Source organism: Ursus maritimus, unplaced genomic scaffold (genome assembly GCF_017311325.1).
Source record: "Ursus maritimus isolate PB19 unplaced genomic scaffold, ASM1731132v1 scaffold_16, whole genome shotgun sequence".
Lineage (NCBI taxonomy): Eukaryota > Metazoa > Chordata > Mammalia > Carnivora > Ursidae > Ursus > Ursus maritimus.
Genome location: NW_024424008.1, coordinates 6,228,324 through 6,256,083, shown reverse-complemented (window position 1 = coordinate 6,256,083; position 27,760 = coordinate 6,228,324). Strand labels below are relative to the sequence as shown.

At 45.8% G+C, this 27,760-nt stretch overlaps 1 protein-coding gene and 1 pseudogene across 1 annotated transcript in view; one reads left to right on the top strand and one right to left on the bottom strand.

Moving 5' to 3' along the window:
- Positions 1–1,164: 1,164 nt before the first annotated feature.
- Positions 1,165–1,248, bottom strand: LOC121103007 (annotated as a pseudogene).
- An 8,724-nt stretch (positions 1,249–9,972) lies between these two features.
- The window catches only part of IRAG1 (inositol 1,4,5-triphosphate receptor associated 1), an 82,767-nt gene continuing 64,979 nt past the window's right edge, over positions 9,973–27,760 (top strand). The window contains exon 1 of the mRNA XM_008683771.2: positions 9,973–10,170. Coding sequence (XP_008681993.2) covers positions 9,973–10,170 — 198 coding nt within the window. The remainder of the gene's footprint in view (positions 10,171–27,760) is intronic.

The following is a 27,760-nucleotide window of genomic DNA, read 5'->3' as shown; positions in this document are numbered from 1 at the left end:
TTAAATCTCCTAACAACCCTTTGAGAAAAGTATCTTAACCCCATCTTCCAAATGACAGCCTGCTCCCAGAGAACATGCATTGCTTTGTCAAGGGTCATGGAGCTGTAAGGGCCAGAGCTATGCTGGAACCTGGTCTATTTCACTCCCAAACCCCTGCTATTTTCACCGTACCATATCTCACGCTTGCTACCAAATCTTGTGCTGCGTTTGGAGTGATCACATTGTCAGAGGCGCGGCCACTGGAATGGTGAGATGCTTCTGTGTGGAGCAGAGCTTGGTCTCCCCCATAATTTTTCATGATCTCAGCACTGAACAGTAACTGCTCTCATTAGATGGCACCAGTACTCCCTTGCCTGCCACACTCTGTCTTCCATAAGAAGGGGCAGGACAGTCCAACTTATGTGTTAGAGAGTCTTCTCTGGCATCTTGTAGAGAGTGGCTGGAAAGGGCCAGACCAGGGGGAAAGAGAAAAAGGGGGTTGTTGCAGTGACACGGGTCACCCAGATCCATGGCATGTGTGGTGGCCAGGGGAAGCAGGGAAGCAATCAAAGGCATGTCTAAACTAGGACTGACTAAACTTGGAATCTAATTGATTGTGGGGGCGATGGAGAGGGAGGAGCCATGATAACTTCCGGGTTTTTAGTCTGAGTACCATTCACCAGGGTACAGGAGGAGTGGGCTTGGGAGAAGGCAGGGCTGGGAGAGGAAGATATGATGGATCTTGTTTGGGACATGGTACACCTAAGGAGCATTGTGCAAAGGTAACTGGCAATCAAATCTCTGTAATTCTGCTATTGGGGGTGATATTAAAGTCCTGTGCATTCCTTCTGCACCCTAGCAGGGGTGAGGAGCCGAGCCCAGGACGGAGAAGCTCAGTGGTGAGCTGCTAATTGTTTAACGGCTGGCTCTCTTGGACGAAAAGCCTTGATATGGAGCATTTACTGATTTGCTGATTTTGGTGGCACCATGATCAATTTCAGCTACTAACTCCACATCACTGAATGTGAAGTTGGAAAGAGATGCACAGTAGCACATCATTACATAGTGTCCCCCCCCCGGATACGATAGAACTAAATCATCTCAAGAGTATAGATACAATAGGGTGCAGCAAAATAATTAGGATGTGATTTTTGTGGGTGTTTATTTCCTTTGTTTTTAGTGTAATTTAATTGTAACTTAATTCTTAATTAGAAATAATCACGCCTTGGATAAACCTCATTGGCTATAATACTTCCACTGCACAAAGCTGTAATTCAATTTTTAATGATGTCTGTGTTTAACAACCAGCTCACAAAATTCTTGACAATTAGCACACCACTGGAGAAGCTCCAAGAAAGTACAAGTTGGAAGAGCTATAAATCTACCTCCTTGTCAGACAGGCTGAGGGACTCCCCAGGATCACACATCTGGGAGGGCAGAGTCAGGCCCAGGACCTAGGAGGAGGCTCTTGGTCCTCTATGCTTCCTGATGGCCCCTCAGTGCCCTGGTCAGCCACACAGACCCGGGGAAAACCGTGTGGTCCTTGACCCCAGGACGATGATTCATGTCACCCTGGAGTTAGTGACTCAGGGAAGAGGCTGCCGGGCGGCCTGGAACAAAGAGAACCAGGCAAGATTTATTTCTGCTAGCAGCTAAATGGGAGGCTCAGATACTTTTCTGCTATTCCCAGTGCCTTTGAACTGCCTCCGATTGAGCAATTGCACATATTTCCAAGAAAAGAAATTTTTTTTCAAGTGGACTTATTTTTAAAAAAGAATTGCTGAAGTGAACAAGCTGGGGAGGAAACCTGGGGAGATGTTTTGGCTGACTTCCTGTCATGGCTGGGGGGTAGGCTGGGCTGGAGGGAGGTCTGGCCCTGGCTTCACCATTTTTCAGGGGACCTAGAACCTGATCCCAGGAATTTCAGGGTTTCACCAGCCCTCTTTCTCCAAAATGGCACCCAAAGTCCAAGGAGCTTCCCGAGTACCAAGGAGGGTGAGCTCATGCCTGATATCATCCGCCCACTTGACATGATGTCCACCATGCTTTCTGTGAGTCGTTGAGTCAGTAAGTCACCTCTGAATCAGCCTTCTCATGGCACCGTCAAGTCTGGCAACTCTGCTGCTAGCTACACAGAAATGATTGTACCATGTGCCCCCTGCTCTCACCCACCTACCCCCCTGGGATGCAACGAGTCTTGTGAGGCTGTCTGAAGGCCTTGTCTATCAGGTCATTACAAACAACCATTTCCTCTCTTTGGGGTCTTTTCGTCAGGGTTCTGTCTGGGAAAAGGGACCCAAGACCTCTCTGCTCTTAGAGTTCAGGACTTTCCCCCCACCTCTCCCGGCGACCAGGGCACAGGCTCTTTTCTAGTGCCTCACCAGAGTCCATACTCTCATTGCTTCTACATGGCCTCTCCTGTCTGCCCCTTGCCCCATAATCTTTTACCAGTCCTGGGGGTGGGGGGGACACTTACCCTTACTTAGGATGCTTTTCCCAAATTTCTTTTCTGTACCCTGAGCCCTCTCCATTTCGCTAAGGGATAGCCTTTCACTACATAGAACACAGAGACAGACTCCCTTTTCTCTACAGCCTGCTGCTACACCCCTCCCCGAGGCAATGAGCACAGAATGGCCTCCCTGTTTGTGTGAGGGGAAAGGCAATAGGGGGAAAGGAAGTGTGAGGGGAAGGGAGGGGTCAGTTACTATTTTAGCTATCTCAGGTGTCCCCTACTCCAGCCCCCTGTTGAGCATAGTAGGTGCGGACTCTTGCACTCTTCTTATTGGGGCTGGCTCAGCCTCTCCTCCTGGAGGTGGTCTGGCACTGGTCTGAGCAGAAGTTGGTTCACTCCTAGGGCTGGAATGGGTTCTGAATCAGGGGAGGAAGGTACTCCCAGCCAACAGAACCTATAAGAAATCCTCAGGTCTGGAGAGCATGGCTAGAGGGTGCAGACCCCAGGGGGTGTTGGGAAGTGATCAAGACCAGCCTCCCTCAAGTACTGCCAGATGGCAGCCCCTGTGGTCCCAGTCTCTGGACCAGAGGGATTGTGTTGAAGACAAGAAGGCATTGGGAAATCCCTTCCGGCCCCTCATCTTCCCCACTCTGTTACTTCTTTCTTCTGCCCTTCTGTACTCCACCCTTGCTCCCCTGGGACTGACCACAGCACAGATCTAGGGCTGACCACAGCACAGACCTGGGACAACCACAGAACAGATCTGAGATGACCAGAGCACAGATCAATGGCTGACCACAACACAGACCTGGGACTCACCACAGCATAGATCTGGGATGACCACAGTACTGTACCCTCTCCCTCTAACCCTACTGTCTGCCAGCACTGGCTGCCCAACAGCAGAGTAAATGTCAGAGTGCATAGCCCCTGATGGGTTTAATTCCAATGATGTCTGATGGCTTGTTATCTACTTGTTTGTACAGAGAAGTCCTGGCCAGGCCAGGAATGTATCTCCTTTACCTGCAAGAGATAAAGCTGGAATTCTGCTATCCAGGATGAATGGCAGACTGTCCGGGCCTGGTTGGATTTTGATGATGCCATGGCTCAGAGAACTCAGCTGCCCTTTTCAAAGAGTGGGAAAGGAACTCATTGTGCACATACTATGTGCCAGCATCTTGCATGTATTCCCTAAAGTTAATCCTTACAACAACCCTAAAAGGGGCTCCATTTTAGAGATGAAGAAACAAAGGCCAGGGGAGACTAATCCAGCAGGGAAGAGACAGAAGAGAATTAGAACCTAATCTTCCAAGTTCCAAAGCCCTCTTGTAGCATTCCAAGGTTAGGAAGCAGGATGGTGTTCTCCTGAGTTGAGCCCTGCTCAGGCTTGCTTGTCGGATCTAGGACCCGGCTCTGCAGCTGGCCAGGCCCAGGGACCCACAGAAGTGCCTTTCAGCACTTTGACCTGATCTCTGATGTCCCAGATTTTCCAAGTGTGTCCGGGACTGCCCTGGGGCGAGATTGGGGACCAGGGAGCCCCCTCTCTCTCCCATGAGAGTGACCACAAGGAGGAGGAAGATTGGGAGGAACTGCCAAAGGATGCCTGCTTTCACAGCATGGACACGTTTGTTTATCATTTACCAAAAGCAACCCCTTCAAAATTAGAGGCAGAAAGCTGATGTCTGTAGCAGGGCCTGGGGAATAGGGGTTCTGGGACCTTCTCTGACGGTCCCTCACTCACAAGTATGGTTTTGATTAAATCTTTGCCCCTGTCTGGGCCTGTAAGAGGGGAGCAAGAGGCAGGACCAGGTGACTGGTCCTCATTGTCATCCTCCGAATTTGCAGAGGGACTGAGAGAGATGTGTGTGCAGTCACCCCAAACAATTCCCTTCATCAAATTCTTCATCTAGAGATAGACCAGTGGTATTAATAGCAACCTAATCTCTTTCAAATTCTTTGTGTTGCTAAAATGAAAGCAAAAATTCAAAGCTGGGAGAACAAAAAAACTCCCTTCTGAGAATTCTGAGTCACTCCAGAAAGGTCAGTGGAGTCTGGGTTAACCCGTTTTTTTCCCAGAAGGGCCTCTGGCTCTTCCCCGGACACCCAAAGATTAACAAAGAAAATGTGAGAGCCACTCAGCTTGTAGACTGTGCTCCTGGGACACTGTGGTTTTCTCTGGGCTGGTCACAAGGCTTTGGGAGAGCCATCCTTGGGGCCATTGTAAAGGCCACTGCTTGCCAAGACCACCATCTGTGAGCCCGTGGGCTTGACCAGTTGGGGACTGGGGAATCAGACAGACCTCATGGGTTTTGTGACTTTGGGTAAGTTTTCAGGGCTCTGTTTCTTCATTTGTAAAATGGGCCTAATAATGTTAATAATAATAGTACTTATCAGGTTTCTGTAAAGGCCCTTGCTGAATCATGAGCCCTGATGATGCTCGCAGGGACACGGGCAACCCCCACAGGGGGTTGGAGGATGGAGGTATTCTGTCAACTGTGGATGGGCATGCCTATGTTTGAATGGCCACTCCATCAGAGCAGGCCTCTCCTGCCCTCTCCCCATAGCCCACAGGGGGCAGAGCCTATGCAGCTGATCTAACAAGCATGGGACTTTCTGGGGTGAAAGTTTCTAAGGCAAACAAATGGACAGTTGTATGAATGGAGGAGTCAGAAGGCATGTGAATGAATGGGTAGCCTGAGAGACAGATGGATAGGTGAATGGGTGGATTTGTCACCCTGGGCGTCCTGCAACCTCAGACTGTGGGCCCACACTTTTGCCCTCATAAGGCCCCTGCCTGACAAGCTGCTGCTTGCTCTGCCCTGCCCCCACCCACCCATGGCCCCACTGGGAATGCACATTCCAGTTCTCTGTGGGGCAGGTTCCTATGTTGGGTTCTACTGTACTTTAGCGGAACTCCAGGTGGAGGAGGCGGAGGAGAGGAGGGGGGAGATGATGGGTTTGGGGTCAGACCAGGCTGTTTCATAATCCTTGGCCTGGTGCTTATTAGCTATGGGATCTCAAGCAAGTTACTGAAACTCTCTGATCGTTATTTCCTTAATATGTAAAATGGAAATAATAAAACCCATTTCACAGGGGTTAAGCAAATTAGCACTTGTAATATACCTAGCATGGCATTTGACACTCAGTAGGCAAACTAGAAATATATAATAAATGAGAGAATGAAGAAAAATATACTAGTTTGCTTTCTTTCATGAGCATGGCCAAGGGTAGATAAAATATTTCAATATGGATTAGAGACTTTTGGCCTTGTCCAGTACACAAATGATTGGAGAGTTATCCCAGCAGAGACTTAGATAATTTGCACCAGGTACAAATGTTACTGGACCCAGTTAAGTTGTTTCCGTCCTTTGCACCTCAGTTTTCCTTCCTGTAAAATGGGCCAAACTATACAGTTAAGCACTGGCCAGGGACAGAATGAGTAGAATCCGAAGAGCTGACTGGCTCTTGACAATGACCCATCTAACCCTTTACTGACCAGGCTAAAGAGGTAGTTATAAGGGCCCTGAAAATGGGTTAAAGAAGGAACGGCTCAGAGACCAAACATTACTAAATATTTTTTCCTTTTATGGGTTGGTGCTCTAGATCGCCACTTCCTGCAGATTATATTCCTAACTTTGCTGTGATGGATGCAGGGTCCGTGTGCCCACAAGCTCCAGCAGAACCCAGATGTCACCCTGGGGGAAGGACTCTGCTGTTACCTTGCTATTTTAAGCAGGGAGTTTATAATAATGGATGGGAGAGCAAGCAAACGGGGCAGGAGCAGCGTGGGAATGACCTCGGCAGGCGGGGCGGCTGGGGCTCCCCCTGAGGAGCTCGGGGTTCTGTCTTGTCAAGTGTGGGACCACAGCCAGTCTCCACTCTGTTTTGTGCTACAGCAGCTGACATCTCTTAGTGCTTGTCTCACTTAATTCGTTTCTGTTTTGCTTTGCTTTCTGACTGAGGGACTGACTTAAGGTCTTTCTTGAGCAGGAGGTGGAAGGAAGAAAGTGGAGGGTCAGAAAATGAGATATTTTTTTATGTGACTTTGGGATACCATGATCCCAGAATCCTATGAGATGGGACAATTACATTTGTGGTTTGTTGTGACTAGGAAGAGTCCAGGATTTCAACAACTCTCAGGGTTGAAAATGGCCCCTGGAGTGGGTTAGGAATCTTATGACCATTGCCCCAGCCTTTGCTGGAACTCTCCCAGGAATGGGGAGTTCATTACCTTAAAGAGTAGCCTGTTTCATCTCAGATAGTCCCAACCACTAGACAGGATTCCTTTGCCTTGATCTGACCTTTCATTCATTGGTCATGCTTTTATCCTTTGGGGACAATACAATTATAGGAATGACTTTCAAATAGCTGAGAAGCGATTTTATTTTTCCCTGCACCTTCTCTTTTCCAGGCTAAAGATCTTTAGTTCTTTAAAGACAAATTCTTTCTTCCTGCATATTGCTTTCCCCTTTTTGGAACACGTCCCAATTTGTCTGAATCCTTCTTACCACTCAGAGTGCAATACACTTTGTGTAGATTAAGGTGGAAAGGAAAGTAGAACTGTCACCACTCATGTTTTGGGAACCATATTACTATTAAGACAGGCTGGACCTGCACATACATCCATCATCACTTAAGAGGTTTCTAGGGAAGTGCACCAAATTTCTTGGTAGAACTGGGGTTTGTGGATACTCTTTTACTACTGTCAACCTTGTGACCATATACTTTGTCCAGCACCACTGATGTCACTGCTGTTGAAATCCAAGTAAAGGTGACAGAAATTAATCACAGAGCCAATCTTTGGGTAAATCTGATGCTCATGTCATCCATATAGTGACTGGTTGGGATGCAAGGCATAGTATGCCCTGGCCCTATAGCTCTCATTCTCAAGAGACAGGTTGAATCTGTCCAGTAGGGATTCTCCCTTCCTGTCTCACCTTTCCCTCTAGCTATTCTGTTCAGAGAAATTTCACTCAGCATTTCAGTATTCATGGCTCAGCTCAAACACCATTTCTAACATGGAATCTAGTCTAAAACTATACCTCACCTGTCCCAGTTTCCATAGTTGGGGATCCTTTTCTGAGATCCTGCCACTTCTCACTTTTGAAGTCTTAACAGTTATACTGTTTTCATACTGCCTCCCACCACTAGACTCTGCTCCTTGAGGGCCAAGACCACATCTTCGTCATCTTTCAGTCACCAGCACCTAGCAGAGGGCCTGGTAGGGCACATATAAAGTCAGTGTGGTGAATGAATGAATGATTTGGTTCATGGATTGCCTACTTGAGATGAGATTTCTTGAGTTGACCAACAGAGGTCACCCCAATTGTTTGAGAGCTGAATGGGCTACCTTTCCACTGCAGAGACTGACAAAAGTCAAGATGGTGGTCTCATTGACCACCATCATGGCTAAAGTTCTCTAGTTCTTTAAATATAAATCAACAAGCATTTTTTGATGAATCTTCTAGTTATCCATGATGAATCAGACCCTTTGATTCCTTGGGGAGCTCAGTCAAAGGTGCGTGTGTTGGGTGGGAGGATCTGTCAGAGTTGTGGCTGATGTCAGATCTGAGCCTGCCCACAGCCCTCTGGCTCCAGGCTCTCAGGCCTTTCCTGTGGGACCAGAAGAATATCTAGTCTCATGGGAGGTGGTGGGGCTTTCTGACTTCCTCCTAGTCTCCTGCAGTTATCACCTTACGTAGGACCTAGGACATAGTAGGTACTCAGTGTTCTTTGTTTCTCTGGTGTGTGTCCCAGTAGCCCCTGGCTGTGGCTGAGGTCAGGGTCTGCATCCGGTGGCTTTCATCGGCTGACTAGCAGAGCAGCAACTTCAGGGAATCTCTGAAGTTGTAGAACTATGCTGGTTGCTGGTTCTGCAGGTCCCTGAAGGCTTCTCCCACCCCTTTAGGAAAGGGGACCGGGAGAAATGTAGTGGGGGAAGAGGCTGGGTAAAAGCTTTTGGACTCTGGCCGAGCTTCCTGGGCTGCAGACCTCCATGCAGGTGGCTTCTGTGAGCACCTCCTCTGCGCTTGGTGCTCTATATCATTTGTCCTTAGAACATTCCTGCATGGGAGGCATTCTTATCTCTGTTCCTCTGATAAGGAAAGTGAGGCTCAGAGATAAAGCCAACACTCAAGGCCATGTAGCCAGTGAATGGCAGAGTGGGGACTCAAATCCAGATATAAGATTCCAAGGCCTGTGTTCTTTCTATCTTGTTATCCTGCCTCTGCAGATTGAAACCTCATATTACTGGCCTTTTCTAAGAGGAAGCAGAGGAGCCAGGCCCATTGGTTCAGGTCTGTTGGAGAGATCACAGTCCTAAACAACATGAAAGAACAGTTACTAGTTACGAGTAACAATAATTAGTAGTTACAAGTTAGTATAAGTAGTTACAAATTAGTAGTTGTAAGTAAACCCTAAGAAATTTAATTGTTTGTATAACTGGCTAGTCCAGAAAGAATTCAGGCTTCAGATGAAGTTTGATCAGGGATCCACCTTCTTTTTTCCTGCAAGTGTCTTGGCTCTACTCCCCCCTCTATGTATGTCAGTTTTATCCTCAGTTTGGACTTCCAAACAGAAACAAAATGGCATCGGTAACATTGGGTCTTACATCTGTGTACTCTACCACCCAGAGCAAGATAAAGCACCTGGGTTCCAGAACACTGCAGTGTGCTCGTTGGTTTACACTGGACCTATTTTCTATCCCTGAGCCAATCACTGTGGTGAGACAAGTGAGATTATGCTGACTGGGTCGATCCCAGCTGGGCCTCAAGGCTGCTACACCATGAGACAGGATAAGCCTGGCTTCTGGGGAAGCAATGAAAGGTTGCTCGTGGTGGGCACTGCAGAAAGTACACGAGATCCACCCTGGCTGAGCCTCTAGAATCACAGGCCCACTGAGGGTTGTCCTCAAGTGAGAGAGCCCCATAATGAGGGTCAGAAATGCTGTTGAAGGACATGAGGTCAGCCACGCTGTAGAAAGTCAAGAAACATCCTCCTCTTCCTCAACCCGGGCAAGGAAGGCTGTGTGGTAGAGTGAAAAGGGCCCTGGCCTCAAAATCAGGAAGATCTGGATTCAAATGCTTGGTTGTTTGTATGATTTTGGCAAATAGCTGCCACTCTCTGAAGCCATTCTCTCTTCTATAAATGTGAATATTAATGCCTGCATCAGAGGTCATCATGCGGATTAAATTAGGTGATGTTGGAAATGATCCTAGGATGGTGCCTGGCACATAGTAGGTGCTTAATAAATGATACACAGATAAAAATCTGATCCCAATGGAGTGTCCTCCATTAGCTATGACTCTGAGGAGTTTGAAGCACTTTTCTCCCTTCTGGGATAGCTGTGTTTACTGTAAGGACCAAATTAGATGGAAAATCTCTAAGGTCATCTCTGACTTTGTAAACAGAGAAAATGAACAGGAGGAAATGCAATTCCAAATGCCCTTTCCTAGCCTAGTCCAACCTCTGGTGTTGATGCAAACTCAAGCAGGCTTTTTCTGCAGCTCATGGCTCCTGGAAATGGAACCCAGTCTGGGTCAGGGATGGGAGTGGATTTGACTTGTCCTTTTGGCGTCTCCTCAGCCTGCGGAGCCCAGGCCTCTTGGAGCATCTTTGGGGCTGACACTGCGGAGGTTCCGGGCACACGTGGCCACTCTCGCCAGGAGGCTGCCATGCCCCACATTCCCGAGGACGAGGAGCCCCCTGGAGAGCCACAGGCAGCCCAGAGCCCCACCGGCCAAGTAAGTGCCCCCTCCTTGCCTGCAGTTAGCCTGGCCAGGGCCAAGCCAAGTGCCCTGGGCTGGTGCCACATCTCTAAGCCTGGCCAGAGGGTTTGCTGACAGCTTGTGCAGGCTGCAGTGGGCACCTGGGGAAGGTGTGTGGCTGCCACAATGAGGAATAAATACCCAGAGTCCATTTGAATTGCCCGAGTCCCCCACTCCCCCCATATATCCCGAGAGAGGAGACTCCTAGGCTATAGGCTATGTCTGACTGAGGTCTCCTGGGAGGTCCAGCCACTAACCCTGCAGGCACCCTCCTAGAATGGAGAAAGACTTGGAGGAGAGCCGTCAGCATAGAGGGCCTTGTCATGTCAGGGTTGTGGTCACCAGCAGAAGGCCATTTAAACTGATTCCACTTAAAATGAAGATCAAAATTTTACAGTAAATAGTGGAAAAGATTTTCAGTAAATTGTATTATAAAAAAGAGAAATGATTAAAAGAAATTAACTTAAAGAGTCTCACTGAGATTATATTGTACAAATGAAATTATGAAAAATTATTTTAGCTAGACATATAACAAAAAATTGATTATGCACTACTTTTTTAGAAGGAACAAAGACTTAATTGTGTTGGTTTTGGCATTGGTGTATTTGTTCTTTATACCAACATGATGGTCTGTACACGTGAACCACATCCCTCACATTTTACTTTACAGCACCTCTGTTAAGAGATTGTGTATTTAAAATTTAAGGGCTTCGTTCATTTTTCCCAAGGACCTCTATGGATCTTTCAATATGCAAATCATTTTCTCATAAAGAACCTATCTTGCCTCATCATCCTTGTAATTTTTTCTTTGTTAGCTACTCCAGCTCCATCTGCTCTTCACTGGTCCAAGACATTGCACGTGAAGTTTTCCAACACTGTTTTCTTTGATTTCATGAACTTTGCACTTGGTTTGCACTTATACCACCCCATTATATCTGACAGATGTCTGAACTGACCTCAGCCCAAAGGGACAGGCACTTGTTAAATGAGGAAAGAATGTATGAGTGAGCATTAATTTGGTAAGCGGGCAGACTCTCAGTGAACATTTTCATGTTAGGATGACATTTGTTTTCTTGCATGTCATAACTGTGGGAACTCAGACAGTAAATACTTAGAAAAGAATGGCTTCTTGTATCTCCCTATCCCAAACTCATGGGATTGAGATGTTGCAGAACTTGGCACACGTGGGGAGCCCTTGAATTTCTAAATGGCAGTGAGCCAAACCCCCTTGCATTTGGCCACAGGCAGCCAGCTCAGTGTTTTATTGAACCTCTCTTCCAGGAATGTCATGGGCCTGGTGGGTGCTGCTTGTCAGTTGCTCTCGGTGGCTCTAGATTGCTCCTCTGCTCTTCTATGAGTGATGTCTGGTCTTCTCCAAAAAGGGGGCTCTGTTGCTGCCCCTTTTCTACCACTGCTCCTAACCAAATATGGACAATTCCCTTAAAACACTGGTAATCGTGGGCTATAAGTTTTAGCCAACAAAAATTTTGTTAATCCACTGAAGTTTTGAAGATTAAATCTGATTCAAATGCTCCCTCTCCCTAGTCGCGACTTTCCCCAGTTCTGTCCCCTTAGCATCCTTACTCCCTAACCCTGGTTTCCTTCTTACCATGACCCTTCCTGCCTGACCCCTTCCACCTCACTAATAACAATAGTGTGCTTAAGCCAGTTTCTGATGCAAAATCTGGCTCCTGAATCCTAGCCAGCTCCCCCAAACAGCTGTCATGCCATGCTCCCCAAGAATACAAGTGTTCCTAAAAAAATAAAAATAAAAATAAAAGATTGGCAAAGCTGCAACTCCACTGTTAGTGAAGACATCCTTTTATACTGAGTTTAGCTTACCTTTAGTTCATCATCTCACCTCTCTAAATAAAAGAACCTTTAAGCCTTCTCAGGAGACTAAGACAAGATAGCACAAAAGCCTGCTGGCCCTTCTGACCATCATGACTTCAAACCACATCTAGGTACAGCTCCACTGGGTCAGAGGTGAGTGTGAGTTTCCAGGCACAGCCAAGCCAGTGGAAAGAATCCATGAACTAACCACGCACTTGAGGGTCAGAGAGCCCTAGCTGAACAGCAGGAGCTCCAGATTCCAGCTTTCCACAAGTTCACACCCTTTGTGACCTTGAACCAGAACCAGACTTCCATAACATGAAGGGGTAGGCCACCATGGCCTCTGAAGATCCTTCAAATGCCATGATTCTATCTCTGTGCTTGTGGGAAGTCAAGACAATACGGGGAGTGTTTGTGGTACCAAGAACTTCTGCACTGCTGGAGCCCAGCAGGAAAAGGACCCATGAGGACTTTAGGTGAGCTGATGCCCAGGTCCTATTAGGGAGGACCATTAGCACAGGATTTAAGAATGTGGACTCTGGAGACAGACCAAGCTGGGTTCCTCCACATCCTGGTCAAAAGACCTCCTGTGAGCCTATTAACTTTTCTGTGCCTCTGCTTCCTCATCTCTTCCTCAGGACAAGTGTTAGTGACTGCCTCCTAGACTCTGGTCAGCCCAGACCTCTAGTACCTTTTTTGGTTTGAGGGACCATGGGGCTGCGGCAGTTTAGATCCTAGACTGCAGGTGACATCAGATTCAGTATCCTTTTATTCTCTGCCCTTACTGACAGGCACTAGGACTCCCTGAGTTCTCTCGAAGCCCATGGGCATTGTCAGTGAAGAGCACCTCCCTCTTTGCACCCATCAGACAACCTACATTGGGCTTCTCAGGCAGCCACAGCCTCAGGGGAGGGTCAGGCCTTGTGAACAGGATGGAGCCTCCAGGGGTTGGAGCCCAAGTCTCTGGGAGCAGTGGAAACCAGGCAGCCAGGAAAGCAGGGTTGGCTAGGAGGATTTGGCTAAAATTCCCAGTACCGTGTGAACTCCCTCTCTGTGAAGCAGGCAAAGAACCAGAGCATCCTTCTGAGTTTACAGCTCCCCCGGGTCCAGCCCTACTTCTAGTTCCTCAAGCCCCAGCCCCCATTTCCCATCGCTGACATGAACACTAGCTGAGACCTTCTCACACAAAAACACAAAAGCTGTAAACCTAGATCCTGTTTTTCTTTCTGCATGAGCACACACACACACACACACACACACACACACACACACACACGAGGTCCCTAATCAGAAGCTGTAATCAAGACCCACAAAGAAATAAAGCTTCCGGACAATGCGCTCTGTGAGGTTGTGCCCTGACTGTATTTTCTGGGATGGCCCTAGAACAGGCAGGGGCTCAAAGGAATGAGCTTGTGGCTGAGAGGTTCTGGCAGGAATAAAAGCTGTCAGAACATAAGCCTGGGACCTTATGGGACCACAGAATGACAGACCATCAGAGCTAAGACTAGAACAAGTACTAGATCTCATCTAAGACCCTTCCCTCCCAGGCAGGCAAAATTCTCATAGTGTGAGCCCCCAAACAGTTACCTGGAAGCTTGTTAAACCTGGATTCCTCTGCCAACCTAGGCCTATTGAATCAGTCTTCTGGGGTGGGTCTTGGGAATTTGTAGGAGTAGCTCCATATGGGGGAACTCCCCACCTCACAAGGAAGTCTGTGGTGTGGTTGGCCAGCTCTGCTTCCTGGTCAAGCTGGAACTGCCTCCCTGTGACTCCCCTCAGTTCTGCCCTCCACAACTGCCTATAGTGGGGTGAAAACCTACAGATGCAGGAAGGCGGTTTATGCATCTTCCCAGAGTCCCCTTTCCTCTGTTCCTTCAAGCTTTGCTCCCAAATCTCCTGTGGGCACATATCCACCTGTCTCCCCCTAATCATAGGGCACCAGACCTGGCCTCGGGGTCCAAGAGGCTGCAAGACCAGGTTATCACCCATTCCCTGGCCTGTGACCAGCAGCCATATCAGAAAGCTGGCTCCTTGGAACAGCATGACTTCCTCAGAAGTGCCTTGCAAACCTGAGTGTGCAAAGAGGTTCAGGTTAGCTCTAACAGTTGGCTCTAGTTTCCACCCAGAGAATCCCCATCCTCTTTCAGGGTTTCTGGAAGCCTCCAGGTGCAGGTCAATGTGAACTCATAAGCAGACCTCCATCTTTCACATCATCTGTTCCAGTAGCCCTCCTTCCACCGCCCACTGACTAACTCCCATCCCCATCTCCATTGTCCACAACACTTAATAATAATGCCAGGCACTATTCTACTGTATTAACTTATTTAACTTTCAATCAGCTTTATGAGGTAGGTATCATCATCCCCATTTCATAGCTGAGGAAGCTGAGGCACAGAGAAGTTAAGTAGCTTCCTCCAAGATCATACAGCTCATAAGCAGCAGGCCCAGGGTTTGACCCCAGGCAGCCTGGCCCCAGAACGCATGCTCTTAAGTCTCTACCCTGTACTAAGTACTGTTTGCCTCTGGGGCCTCTATGAGAACCCCTGGTGCCTGAGCCAGGGGGACACTGTCCTGTGCTTCCAAAGTCCTTGTCTGAGATGGCCAACCTAGGCCCCTACAAACGCACTGCCACGCACACTCCAAAGCACTACAGGGTCTTACTTCTGCTTGCCATCCTCTCAGATGCCTGAGCCCATGGGGCCAGAAAATACAGCTCCGTGTCACACATCCTGCTGAGACAATGTGCTGCCTATGCCTTCTTCATTCTTTTTCAGCCATCAGACAATAAAATAGCCCAACTCGATGCACGCTGACTCCTAAAAACACAGACCACCATGCAATTCCTGTTTCAGGCCACACACGAGTTACTCTCTCTCTCTACATCTCCCTATGTTCCTACTTTGTACTGCACTTTCTGGTCCTCTAGACAATTTGATGCTTAACCCTGTTATACAGCAGCATCTTGTTGACTTAAGAGCACTCAACTAACCAGTGGCATCCCCGCTCCCACCCCATCCCCACCTCCAATTTTTAATTAACTGAAATTAGGTTGGAATGTGCTCTGGAGAATCAGCCCTCTGTGTGTGGCCCTAACAGCAAGGGATTGGCTGTGGAGCTCCTAGAACCTCTGACCACAAAGCTGCTGGGCCTCCTCTTTTGGCTCAGAATTGGAGATCATGGTTGCTCTGCCATGACAAATCTGGAATTCTCTCCCTGTTTGTGTCAGCATAGTGAGAGACCCATCGTGACTTACCACCATCAGTCAGTGGGCCAGACCCAGAGCTGAGCCTGCTCAGCTGTCCTTTTAGAAGAGAAAAATACCAAGCAGGCTTCCCCAAGCAGCCAGGGAAGTCTGGAAGAGACAGGAAATGCGTCCATTTCATAGGGATGCCAGGTATAGGTAGTGTGGCATGTGGAAAGAGCTGGGCTTCACATCCCTGAGTGGGACCTGGGGTGAGTTGCTCATTTTGCCTGTTTCCTCATCTGCAAGGCGAGCCTTACAGTAATAGCTGCGAACAACAGCGAACATTTAAGGAAAGTTTCCTACGTTCCAGACACTGTGCTAGGATAGTCGTACACTTTATCTCATTTAATTTTCAGAATATCTCTGTGGGATAGGTACTATTGTTATCCCCATTTAGGGATGAAGACTTGAAGCACAGAAAAGTAAAGTAAGGTGTACTAGCTAATACAGCTAAGTCACTGAGTCGAGAGTCAAACCCCAGGCAGCTTGACTTTAGTTACCAGAATAATATATATAAAGTGCCAAGCAAGGTTCTCACCTCATAATAGGTTGTAAGTCCCTAATACAGCACAAAATAGTTTTTAAAAAGTTTTTACGTATATTACTGCAATTGATGCCTTAACCCCACTGTTGAGGACAGTGGTCATCATTCCCAGGGAACTGGAAGTTCAGAACAGTTGGGTATAATACCCAGATGCAGGGAAAGAGCTAAACATGGGGCTCCTACCATGTTCTAAGCTAAACTCTTTGTATTCATTATCTCAGATAACCTTCATAATGCCCTATAAGTTAGCTATGACTATACTTAGTTTATGGATTAGGAAACGAAGGCTTGGGAGGTTAAGTCAGTTGTCCAAAGGACATAACAAAGAAGGGACAAGACATGGATTCTACTGCTTCATGGCTGTAGCTGAGGAAACAGGGCTAGAATTATCGTTTTTTTTCTTTCTAGTCCAGAAAATGCCCCACTATACCACAACAGAGTTTGAGCACACAGGAAAGGGATAACTATTCAATCACACGTGATAGGCACCCAATAAATATAGACTTGAGTTGAATTTACTCAATACAGTTGACCTTTGAATGATGTGGGAGTTAGGGACGCCAACCCTGATGCACAGTTGAAAATCCATGTATAACTTTTGACTCTTAAAAAACTTAACTACTAATAGACTACTGTTGACTGGAAGACTTTCTGATAACATAAACAGTCATGAACACATATTTTGTATGTTTTATGTATTATATACTACATTCTTATAATAAAGTTAGCTAGAGAAAAGAAAATGTTAGTAAGAAAATCATAAGGAAGAGAGCATACTTTTACAGTACCATACTACAAAAAAAAAAAAAAACCTCATATAAGTTCTGACCCACGTTGTTCAAGAGTTAAATGTAAATGTTTATTGAAGTCATTTAACAAATGTTTATTAGCATTTAATAAAGTGGCCTAACTAAGGCCCCACTCTCAGAGAGTTCAATTCCCCATGGATTTACAATCTAATGACAACTTCTTTCTGATCTAATTTGCTTTGGGTTCCACTTGTGTTCTCTTCTCTGATCAGGAACTGGAGGATCCTTGGTCTTGCTAACCCCAGAAATATCTAGAACTTAACAATATGCTTTACCATTTAAGGTAGATTGCCAGCTTTTCTCTTCATTTTATCCTCCCTTGGCTGTTCAGGCCCTGTCTTCACTGGCCAGCAGACTGGGGTTCTGTCTACACCTCCCTGGAGACCCCTTGGGAAATGTGTGAGAAAAAGGTTTGGGACCCAGAGAATCAATGGTCTGTAAGGAATGGGATGAAGACAAAATAGATAGTGCACGTAAAACCCTGGGAACCTGGTGACAGCTGTGTGGGGTGGGGACATGCCCTCACCTCACCTGATGAGAACCTTCATGCCAGGCTTCCTATGTGACAGGCGCTGCCCTAAGCACTTTACGTGCACTAACCTCATGACGACTCTAGGAAGTACATATGATTATTATTCCATTTTACCAATGAGAAAGCTGAGGCAGGTAAGTACACTCCAAACACTAGAAACTGGCTAGTACCTTGAATGTCCAATTGAGGGTTTTGAATTCATCGCCTCTGAGCTCATTTCCACTTATTATTACCTTTTGTAAGAACAGCCTCAATTAAAATCTTTAATGAAATATCTTCAAATGAATTATCAGTAAAACATTAATATCTAATGTACAAGATATTGGAGCCATCTACTGGGCACCTGCCACGTGGTTTCATTCCCTCAAGGTAGATATTATTATCTTTAGTTTATAGAAGAAGAAAATGGGTCTCTACGAGGGTGATTGTCAAAGGCCACATAATTGTGTTGTGTTTGAGTAGAGATTCGAACCCGAGTTTCCTGCTTAAGTGTTTCTGTTAGCTTTGCTTCCTTTTTTAGCTCCCCCCAGCAGTAAACCCAGTGTTCTAGACACCAAAGGCCCCAGGCATGGGGAGAGCAGTTGCTTGATGCCCCATTCTTTATGGAAAAGCAGCTTGGAAAGGGCCAAGAGGACAGTTCCACCAGGATGGCTTCTAGTGGTTCTGGTCACAGAGGAAGAACTCCGAGATTGTAGCTGTGGAAGTGCCAAAGAAAAAGCAGAAAGTGTTTTGGAAGTGTTGATTGTCATAGAAGGTCAGAAATGTATATTAAAATTCTTTGTCTTTAGTTCCTATAGTGAGCAAAGAAGTAGCTTACCATTTTTTGTTTTTCTGATTCTCCTGTCTCTTGTCTTATGCTACAAATAAGCCACTTAGGTCAGGGACTGTGTCTTTTATGTGTGTCTCTCCAATTCTCAGCAGAGGCTCTAGTATGTGGTGGGAGCTCAAGGAAGGATGGATGAATGGACAGATGGGCAGGTAGGTGGATGGATGGATGGATGGATGGATGGATGGATGGATGGGTGATAGGCTGAGTGGATAGGTTGAGTAGATAAAATGCCTGGATTGGAGAGAGGAAGAAATGGAGGAACAGGAGGAAAAGAGGGGAGGAGGAGAGGATAGAAGATGATAATAAATGAATGGCTCAGTGGGTGATACACTCTCCCTGAGTAGGACTAACAGACATTGCATGGATTTCCACACTCCTGGTGTCTGTTGGCATGAGAGTGAAAACAGTGATGAAGAAGGCAGGATAATCCAGTGGTTGTTGATCCCTGGCTTCTAGGAATAGAGTGGACAATGGCAGGAAAGAGGGTTCACCAGAGGCAAGGCAGGCCTTGGGTGTTCAGGTGGATCCACAGGGTGGACACTGGGGAGCTTAGGGGAGCCAGGAACTAGTCTTCAGTCCTTGGCAGGGACGAGCCCCATGTCCAGCAGACTTCAGCAGAGGCATTTCTGCTCTCTCCCATGCTCTTAGGGCTTGCTGCTGGAATAATCATTTTCTCGAGAGTCCCCAGAGTCCTTTCATCCTATCAAAAGAGCACCAACTTCTCTCTGTGGCCAGGGCCCGTCTCTACAGAGGCAGTCCCTGTTTGTCCTCCAGGCTATGAGAGAGGGACCTGGGGATACCGCCACCACAAGGCCCAACCTCTACCACCACCCTCACCATCATCATCATCACTATTATTGCTTTATCTTATCTAATCCTTAAACAAACCTTGGAAACGGGGATTATTAGCTCCACATAATGTTTAAGAATAGGAAACTCAGAAAAGTAAAGTGCCCAAGGTCATCCAGGTGGGATTCTGGCTAGGGTTCCCCATCTTCATTACCCCGCACTGTCTTCTAGTAGGGTCCTTCTCTCCCAGGCTATCTGCCAGGTCCCAAGTGCAGGAGCTGAACTTCCCAGTCCCGCCAGGGCTGGGGCTGGGGCAGCTGCTTAGAGCTTCCTCGTCCGGGCCTAGTCATGTGACGTTGGGGAAAGGAAGATAATATTCCCGTCTATGACACTGGCCTATATTTATCCCTGCACCCAGGCAGTTAGGAAACTGTTGCGCATTCCTGGGAATTTATGAGTGAAGTAAACATTTAAATGTTTCTATAAGGTTTATTTAAGGAGAACAAAATGTGACCTGATGGCTTATTATAGGGTGAGCTTGTGGGGAGATGGCCCAGCCCCCAGGGCTTGGCTGACTCCAGGGAAGGGAAATGGACTTCTGGGGAGGGCCCATGGGAAGGTAAGGGGGTGTCCCTGCTATCTCTTTTCCAGCTGTGTGTTCAAACTTGCACTGGCTGGAGGGCTTCCCAGAGGAAGGGGTTTGTGAGGGAGGGGGCAGCTTGGAAGAATAACAGAGGAGTGTCAGAATGTCCTGCACATACCAGGAACCAGGGGAGGTGAGACCAAAGATCAGGGGAAACAACTGTAAGAGTAGCATGGTGGAGTGGGAAGGCCAACAGGCCTGGTGTGTAGCCCTTCCTTCCCACTATTTACCAGCTGTACAGCCTTGGACAATCCACTTTTTCATTAGTAAAGTGGGGATTGAATGGGGAAAAAGGGGAGAGAAAAGAAATATATCCACCGCCTATTCTATTCTCAGGGCCTTCACTTTCCTCTTCATGATTCAATGACATCAAGAGGCATTATCATACCCAATTTGTAGATGGATATTCTGAGGTTCATTTGCAGAATTGCTGGAGAGGATGAAGTGAGGAAACACACCAGAAGTGCCCGGGACAGGGCCCCACACATAGTAGGTCTAAGAGAGTGTCACTGCCCTCTATCCACATTTGTTCCTTTGCTTCTTGTATCTGTAACCCACAAAGGGCAGCTCTACTTGATCTGAGGAGCAGATGGTAAGAGAGGAAGTGAAGCCAGGTGAAGGTGGCCTTGGAGGTGGGCTTCTCTGAGATTCACTGATTACAAGACTGCTAGAGCTTGTGTGGTCAGATGCCCAGGGAAGATGCTTTGTGGCTTCATGACCAGAAGGGCAAGGTCCTCCTAATTTAACTCCAAATGGTTGATCAGACTCAAAACTAAGAAAAACAATCTCTTCAAAACCGAACTCCAAAGTAATTAATTCAGCCCCAAAGGTAACAATAACAGAATGTAACGTCTGACACTTTATGAGCATTTACTAAGTCCCAGTTGCTCTTCTGTGAGCTTTTCATCTGGAGCTGTAGATTTAGCAAATGAAAATACAGTTATGTCCATGCAATATTTGGGACACACACACTAAAAAATTATTTGTTGTTAATTTGAAGTCCAAATATAACTGGACATCCTATATTTTAACTAACAATCTTATTTCTCTATCAACCCATTTAATTATTGTAACTCCCCTGTGAGATAGCTTTTTTTACAGATGAGGTAACCAAGGCACAGAGAGGTGAGGTAACTTGCCCAAGGTCACACAGCTGGTAAGTGAGAAGCTGTATCATGCACGAATTACTGTGGCTCCCAAGCCCAAGGCCCTTGAAGTCTTAAAGCCAGTTACATCACTGGCAGACTCTGTGTTTGAACACGCTGCATCGCAAGCTTGCTTGAGGCCCTGTCTTCTGTTTGGCAGCTCAGGGTGGGAGCAGGGGGTATTTACACTCATCACACACACTAAAATCTGGCAGAATTCACTTCAGAGGGCCCCTGGAATCTCCCACACTCTGCTGGATTCCTGTTTCCCTAGTGCCTGCTCAACTGAAACAGCCCACAGAAGACTGAATGTTCCCCACAAAACAGTTTTGCCCCGAGCCTGTTCAACCATTCTGTGTACTGGTTAAGGAAAGAACACTTTGATTTTATTACTGTATATTTTGCACACATTGGAAGGAGAGAGTAAGGAGCATTCCAGGACATTCCATCAGGGGATTGGAGGATGTCTCCCTGATTGCTTTATGACTCCTAGTTTTTAAGCAGCTTTGAATTGTGTGTGTTTGTGGTTACATGCTTGGCACCTGCCACCGTGACTTGTCTCTGCCCTTCTGTGTGAGCACCTCTGCCCTTCTCTGAGTGAAGGTGCCTACAGCCACATACATGACAGTCACCTCAGGAGAGCTTGGCTGAAAGTGGCCTTTAGCCAGGAGGCAGAGAAAACTTCCACCAGAAAGCAGCTCCTCCAGTGTGTTGCAGACCATTTATGTCACAGTCAACACTAAGGGCACCAGGCCCTGGGCGCTACCTGGGGTGGGTATGGGGGTTACTTTCTTCACTCCCCATCCCACTGTGCTAACTGGGAAGCATTTCAGAGGCCTGGCTCTTTCACTTTTCTCTTCCCAGGCCCTAGCATAGACCACAGCACATAATAAGCATTCGGTAAGTTTGCTGGATGAATGGAGAGAAAAAAGTAATAATGTGTGAATGTGTACACAATGACCCCTCTTAGACTCTAAGACTTTTGAAAACTGAATCAATCATAAAAAGAAAGGTTAGACAATCTGTACAATAAGTAGATGGATGGAGCTGGAAGAGTAAGTTGAGGAGGGAGGGAGAGGAAGAGGGGCTTCAGGTAGGGAGGGTAAGCAAGTGAAAAGTCAAAGGGCAGAGCTAAGGGAGGATGGAAGTTAAGCATTCCATGTCCTTTGAGAGGTGAGAGTGAAGAATGGAGTTCTTCTTGTATTACTTTTTTTGTCTGCTGAATAATTCTTTAAAGAAATCTTTCTCAGACCCTAGACCACATGCATCACAGATTCATTAGGTTTCAGGTCAAACAGTTTAACTTCAGAGTCAAACCGTGGATGGTTAGGAGAAGCATGCATTTCTCTTTAGCTCCTAGGGATGTTTATATTTATCAAATTATCCCCCCATTTTTATAGCCTCCTGTTTTTATATCTTAGATTTTATTGCTGGTTACTTCAAATTGCTTTGGGAAATAGGTAGCATGTCAAGAAAATGAAATAATTAAAGAAGTGAATTGTATTCTACTTACTTAGCAGCCTGAATATATGAAACTCTTGGAGGAATATATTATAATCCCATCAGCACTCCCACAGATTTTCTTTCAGAATGCAACAAGAAGAAAGTGATGTTTGCCTGCTGGGGATTCATAAAAGCCCACCCCAAGGGATGGCAGAAACCATATGATATAATGAGCATGAAAATGATATGTTAGCCAAAGTGTATTTCTTCCTGTTCACTCAAGGATTTATACAAGATAAAAATTCTCTAAATATGAAAAACATGAATAAGGTAATTTCTAGAGCTCGAACTATCATGGTCAAAATAAACTCCACCCAGGGAAGGAATTTCAAATGTACTGTAAGCACAGTCAGAGTTTCAAATGGAATTCCCGTGGCAGCAGTCTCCCATGAGCCTGTATGGAAAGAAGCCTCATCAAGATGATGTGGGAGTTATGCAAGATGAATAAGTCCTAGAGATCTGTTGTACAGCTTAGTGCCTAGAGTTAACAATACTGTACTGTATACCTAACAGTTTCCTAAGGGGGCCGATCTTATAAGTGTTCTTATCATGACAACAGCAACAATAATAATAGTAGTAAATAAATAAGAAGGCAGGAAGAAACTTTGGGAAGTGATGGATAGGTTTATGGCATAAATTATGATGAAGGGTTCACAAGTGGATACTTAGCTCTAAACTCATCAAGTTGAATACACGAAATATGATAGCTTTTCATATGTCAATCATACCTTAATAAAGTGGTTTTAAAAAAGGTGTCATGAGTAGGGGAGGCTTTAAGCATAAACCTCCTGTGCTCCAGAAAACCAAGACAGGTTAAGAATCGTGCACCACAGGGGCAGTAACTTGGATGCCTTCAGGGCCACGCAGGGAGCACAACTGATTGAAGCAAGCCAGTAGAAGCAGACCAACGGCTACTCTCAGAAATGTAGACCCAAGATTGCTTGATCTCTTGGTTTTTCAGGAAAAGCAGGAAATCCAGACCTTTATGATATTCTTTCAATTATAAAATGTTGGCAACTAATATAAAAACTTATAAATACTCTCACAGGGGATGGCCCTCCAGGTCTCTGATTTGTACCTCAGAGAATTTGTAACGCAGAGAATAGGCTAATTCCCTAATTGAGATCCAAGAAACCACATCAATAAGAAACCCTTATAGTGACATGAAGAGAAGCCTCTGGAAAAACTTCAGCCCTTTTTCTGCTCACTAGAGAATCCACACAGTAGAAAACTTCCCCATTCCTCCCTCTTTACCAGTTTTTCCCAGTAAAGAGGCACCTGCCCCTGTCCCTGCCTGCCCCAGCTCCAGCCCATGACCTGCCATTTTGACACTCTGATTCCCCTTTTTGACCTCAGCAGCTCTTCTGGATACTGTTCCACTGTGTGTCATCAAGACCCACATCATGACCCAAGATCCTCCTGCTTCCCTCCCGGCCCCTTGGAAGGCCCCAGCCTCTCTGCTGCTTGTTGGCCTCCTACCAGGGGACAAAAGGTGGGGAGAACTGAGTAGAGCATTGTTAATTTTAATGATAATTGTGATTAATGGGTATTTGTAGATCATATGAGACTTATCAAAGTGCATACACACTCATCATTTCATTTTATTCACACAAACTTCTTCTAAGACAGAGCAGGCCTTTGAGCATTTTATAGTTATGGGGACTAAGAGACAGGGTAACAAAAGGACAAAGCAAGTGACCATCAAGAATGACCATCACTAGCCCAACAAGTTTATACTATCAATCAAAGGAGCTGTTGCTTTTTTGGGAAACTTCTTGAGCATCTCTTACAAGAGGAGTCCTTGACAGAAGGATTGATATCTACATTCTTGGAGGGACTGGAGCTCTGGAGTTATGATGATAGATTGGCTGGTTCTTTTTCCAGCCATAAGCATCATGCTGACTCCCTATCACTCTACCTTGGCCAACTGTGGGTGTCCAAATGGAGAGTAACATAGCTCCAATTGATTGGAAGCATCTCAAAATTCCTAGGAGGATGATGGATGCTGTAATAACTGGACATTTTCCATCATCTCAACCAATGTGCACCATAATGATCTATGAATGGATCTCCTGTCAGTATTTCTATGTTCTCTCAAAGTATTCCCAAACCTGACCTTCAGTGTTCCCCATCTCCAAAACCACAAAGATTAAACTCACTGGAGTAACACCCAATGTCCATCAGAAGCTGGCTCAACCTTTTATTCTACTTCCATTATTTGCCTCTAAATTAGCTTCCTGGACCCAAGTCCAACATGTGTGTGTTTGTATGTGTTGTAGGCTTCCCCCTACCAAAAGCAATTATGGTCCAAGCAAGGTGTCCAAGAACTCAACTCAATTCTAACACTATCTACCCGGAGATAGAATCAGATCCACAGGTGAAGGGTTCTGTCCTATTGCCCCCACTTCGGACACCAATCGCAAGTCCAGGTTGTCACCTGTGCTTCTGATGGACTGGCTAGAAATTAGAGGTTCCCATGATCTCCTCCTCAGGTTTAATAGTTCGCTAGAGTGACTCAAAGAACTCAGGAAAACCCATTTATTCACTAGATTAATGTTTTATTACAAAGGATATCAAAGGATATGAATCAACAGTCAGATGAAGAGATACATAAGGTGAGGTCTTGAATAAAGGAGCTTAGCCCTTGTGGAGCTTGGGATGCAGCACAGGGGCATGTGGAAGTGCATTGGTTCCCCAAAGTGGAAGCTCTCTGAAACCCCTCCTTCTGGGTTTTTATAGAGGCTTCATTATGTAGGTATGATTAATTAATTGGCCACTGGTGATTGATTCAACCTCTAGTTCCTCTCCCCTCCTGGAAAATCAGGGCGGGGGGGGGGGGGGGACTGAAAGTTCCAACCCTCTATTCATGGCTATTTCCCATGGCAACCAGCTTCCATACTTAGGTGCTTTGCAAAAGTCACCTTCATTAGCATAAGCTCAGTTGTGATGGAAAGGTTTGTTATAGATAATGAGCAACCCATTTCACCTTTATGGCTCTGAAGGGATTTTAGGAACTAAGAACAAGAACCAAGTATTATAACAAAAGATTTTCCCATTGCTCTTATCGCTCAGGAAGTTCCAAGGGTCTTGGGAGCCGTGAGCTAGGAACTGTGGATGAAGACCAAATGTCTATGAAAAATATATATATTTGGTCATTCAGATGACCAAATATATATATTTTCTTATAAACCACAATACTGCAGCCCCCATCCCTGAACTTTCCTATCTTACATACCCCAGAGTCCATGCTCCAATTACTCTGATAAATCTCTAATGCCCAGTTATGCCTTTTACTAATGCTGTCCCCTTTGCCCAAAACCTCTCCTCTAATATCTTTGTCTTACAAGTTCCCATTCATCCCTCAAGACCCAGCTGAAATGTCTTCTCTGGAGAGTCTTCTCCAACTCCCCTGAGGAGGTTTTTTTCCTTTCCTTTGAGCTTTCACAGAATGTGGTCCATTTCTTATCAGCTTAAATTTATTTTAAGTATTCATTACTTCTCTATATCCCTTACTTGACTGTGAGGTCTTGAGGGTCTTTGTTTTTCAAGCTGCTCCTGACACAAGATGGATGGATAACTAAAGCGTCTTTGTTGAATGAGAGAGAAAAGTAATCTGACAGTAACTATTTATTGAAAACACCAGTCATGTGCTAGGTGCTTTCTCGATATTATTAATTCTCACATCAACCTTGTGAGTTGAATTTTATGATCATGGGGCCAGAGAGGTTAAATAACTTGTTCAAGGACACACAGCTAGTGGATGATGAGCAGCAATCTAAGCACAGGTCTGTATAATTCTTACAAGAGGCAATGCTGCTTCCTACTGTTTCCTATCCAGCCAAAGTCCCTGTCCCAACTTCCTTTCCATGTGTCCAGGGATTCTGAGTGCTTCCTCCTCCTCCAATCCCTATACCTCCCTCCAGCTGAAGAGGTCCTGGAACACAGGGATCTGGCATTCCCTGGTGGGACTCAGAGACACTTCGCCAGCTTACCTGGCCTTATGTTTGAGGCCAAGTGAGGGAGGAGACACAAATGAAAACAGGAAGACCTGGTTTCAATAAAAATTGTGGGATTTAAGAAGCCTAGAGAGCATCGTATGGAACCCACTTAACAGCAAGTAACAATATGAAAAGGAGAGAGGGCCCCTCCCCACCTTGCAAGGAGTCAACAACTACACACGAAGTTGCTCAAGAACACAGCTCAGCCCTGGATCTGTGAGGAGCCCCCAGGCAACGGCTTCAGCAGGGCCAGTAGAAGTGAGAACACTTATTGCCCAGAGGCTCCAGAAAGACACAGCCCCCAGAGAAAGTGGCACTGGGGACCCACTACTCTGAAGCTCCAGGACGCCACTCCAACAGTGGGAGCTGGTGTCACATGCCTGAGAGTGCTGGGAGACAGGCCCTCGCAGGGATGGTAGGTTGTTCACAGAAAGCCCTGACAACACACACCAGTAAGGAGGGGCAGGGAAGAAGAGAAGGAAAATGATGCGGCGACATATGAGAGAACTCCTAGAGAGACTCCCAGACATACCTGGGAACAATTCTTAGATGGACATACTATAATAGTAGGTGGCAAAAGAACTGGAAAGACTATGTATTACTGTTACCTAGTCCTATATTTTAAATTTAAAAAAAAGATTTTATTTATTTATTTGACAGAGGGAATGAGAGAGAGCATAAGCAGAGGGAGCAGAAGAGAGAGGGAAAAGGAGAAGCAGGCTCCTTGCTGAGCAGGGAGTTTGATGCGGGGCTCCATTCTAGGACCCTGGAATCATGACCTGTGTCAAAGGCAGACCTTACCCAACTGAGCCACTCAGGCACCCCTCCTACTCCTATTTTTATCCCCAGTACACTGAGTTGTGGGGAAATGCAGGCTGATATGCATCTTTATGGACCTTATTGTATATCCTATATTGCTTTCATTTTGTTCAATCAATATTTATTACAGTCCAGATATGGATTTACCATTCACACGGCCATCACAGTATAATAGTACACTGATTTCACTACAACCTCATTAACCTAGAATGGAATGACTCTTTCATGTTTGCTGTTATTAGTTTTGTTTTGTTTAGTGGTTTGGAAATACCTCAAAAATCTAAGGACTGGCTAATAACTTTTGTTCTAATTTCAGAAATGTGTATTTATTCAGATAAACATTTTTCAAGGTTACACAACTAAACTACATATTCTGTGACCCATTGAACACATCACCTTTATCGAAATGTCACGATTACCCAAATGTGGGATCTCACTGTATACCTACCCAATGTGTGGGTGCCACCACCTGTTCTCCTGGTCTTCCTCCTTCCCCAACCTGGCTGGCTGTGCCTAAGACCTCTGCACCATTCTATTTCTAGATTGTTAGTGAGGACTAACCAGGGATGGCTTAGAGGTTCCTGAATGTTAATTCATGAAAAGTAGACCATGTTAAGCTCTGTGAATTTCTGCTGGGGAATGAAAGAGAAACTGCCTGCTTGCTTTTCTTTTCCTTTCTTTCTCTTTCTTTCTTTCTTTCTTTCTTTCTTTCTTTCTTTCTTTCTTTCTTTCTTCTTTCTTTTCTCATTCTTTTTCTTTCTCTTCTTTTCTTTCTTTCTCTTCTTTTCTTTCTTTCTTTCTTTCTTTCTTTCTTTCTTTCTTTCTTTTTCTTTCCTTTTTTCCCCCTGAATAATCCAAATAAACTGTATTCAACCCTT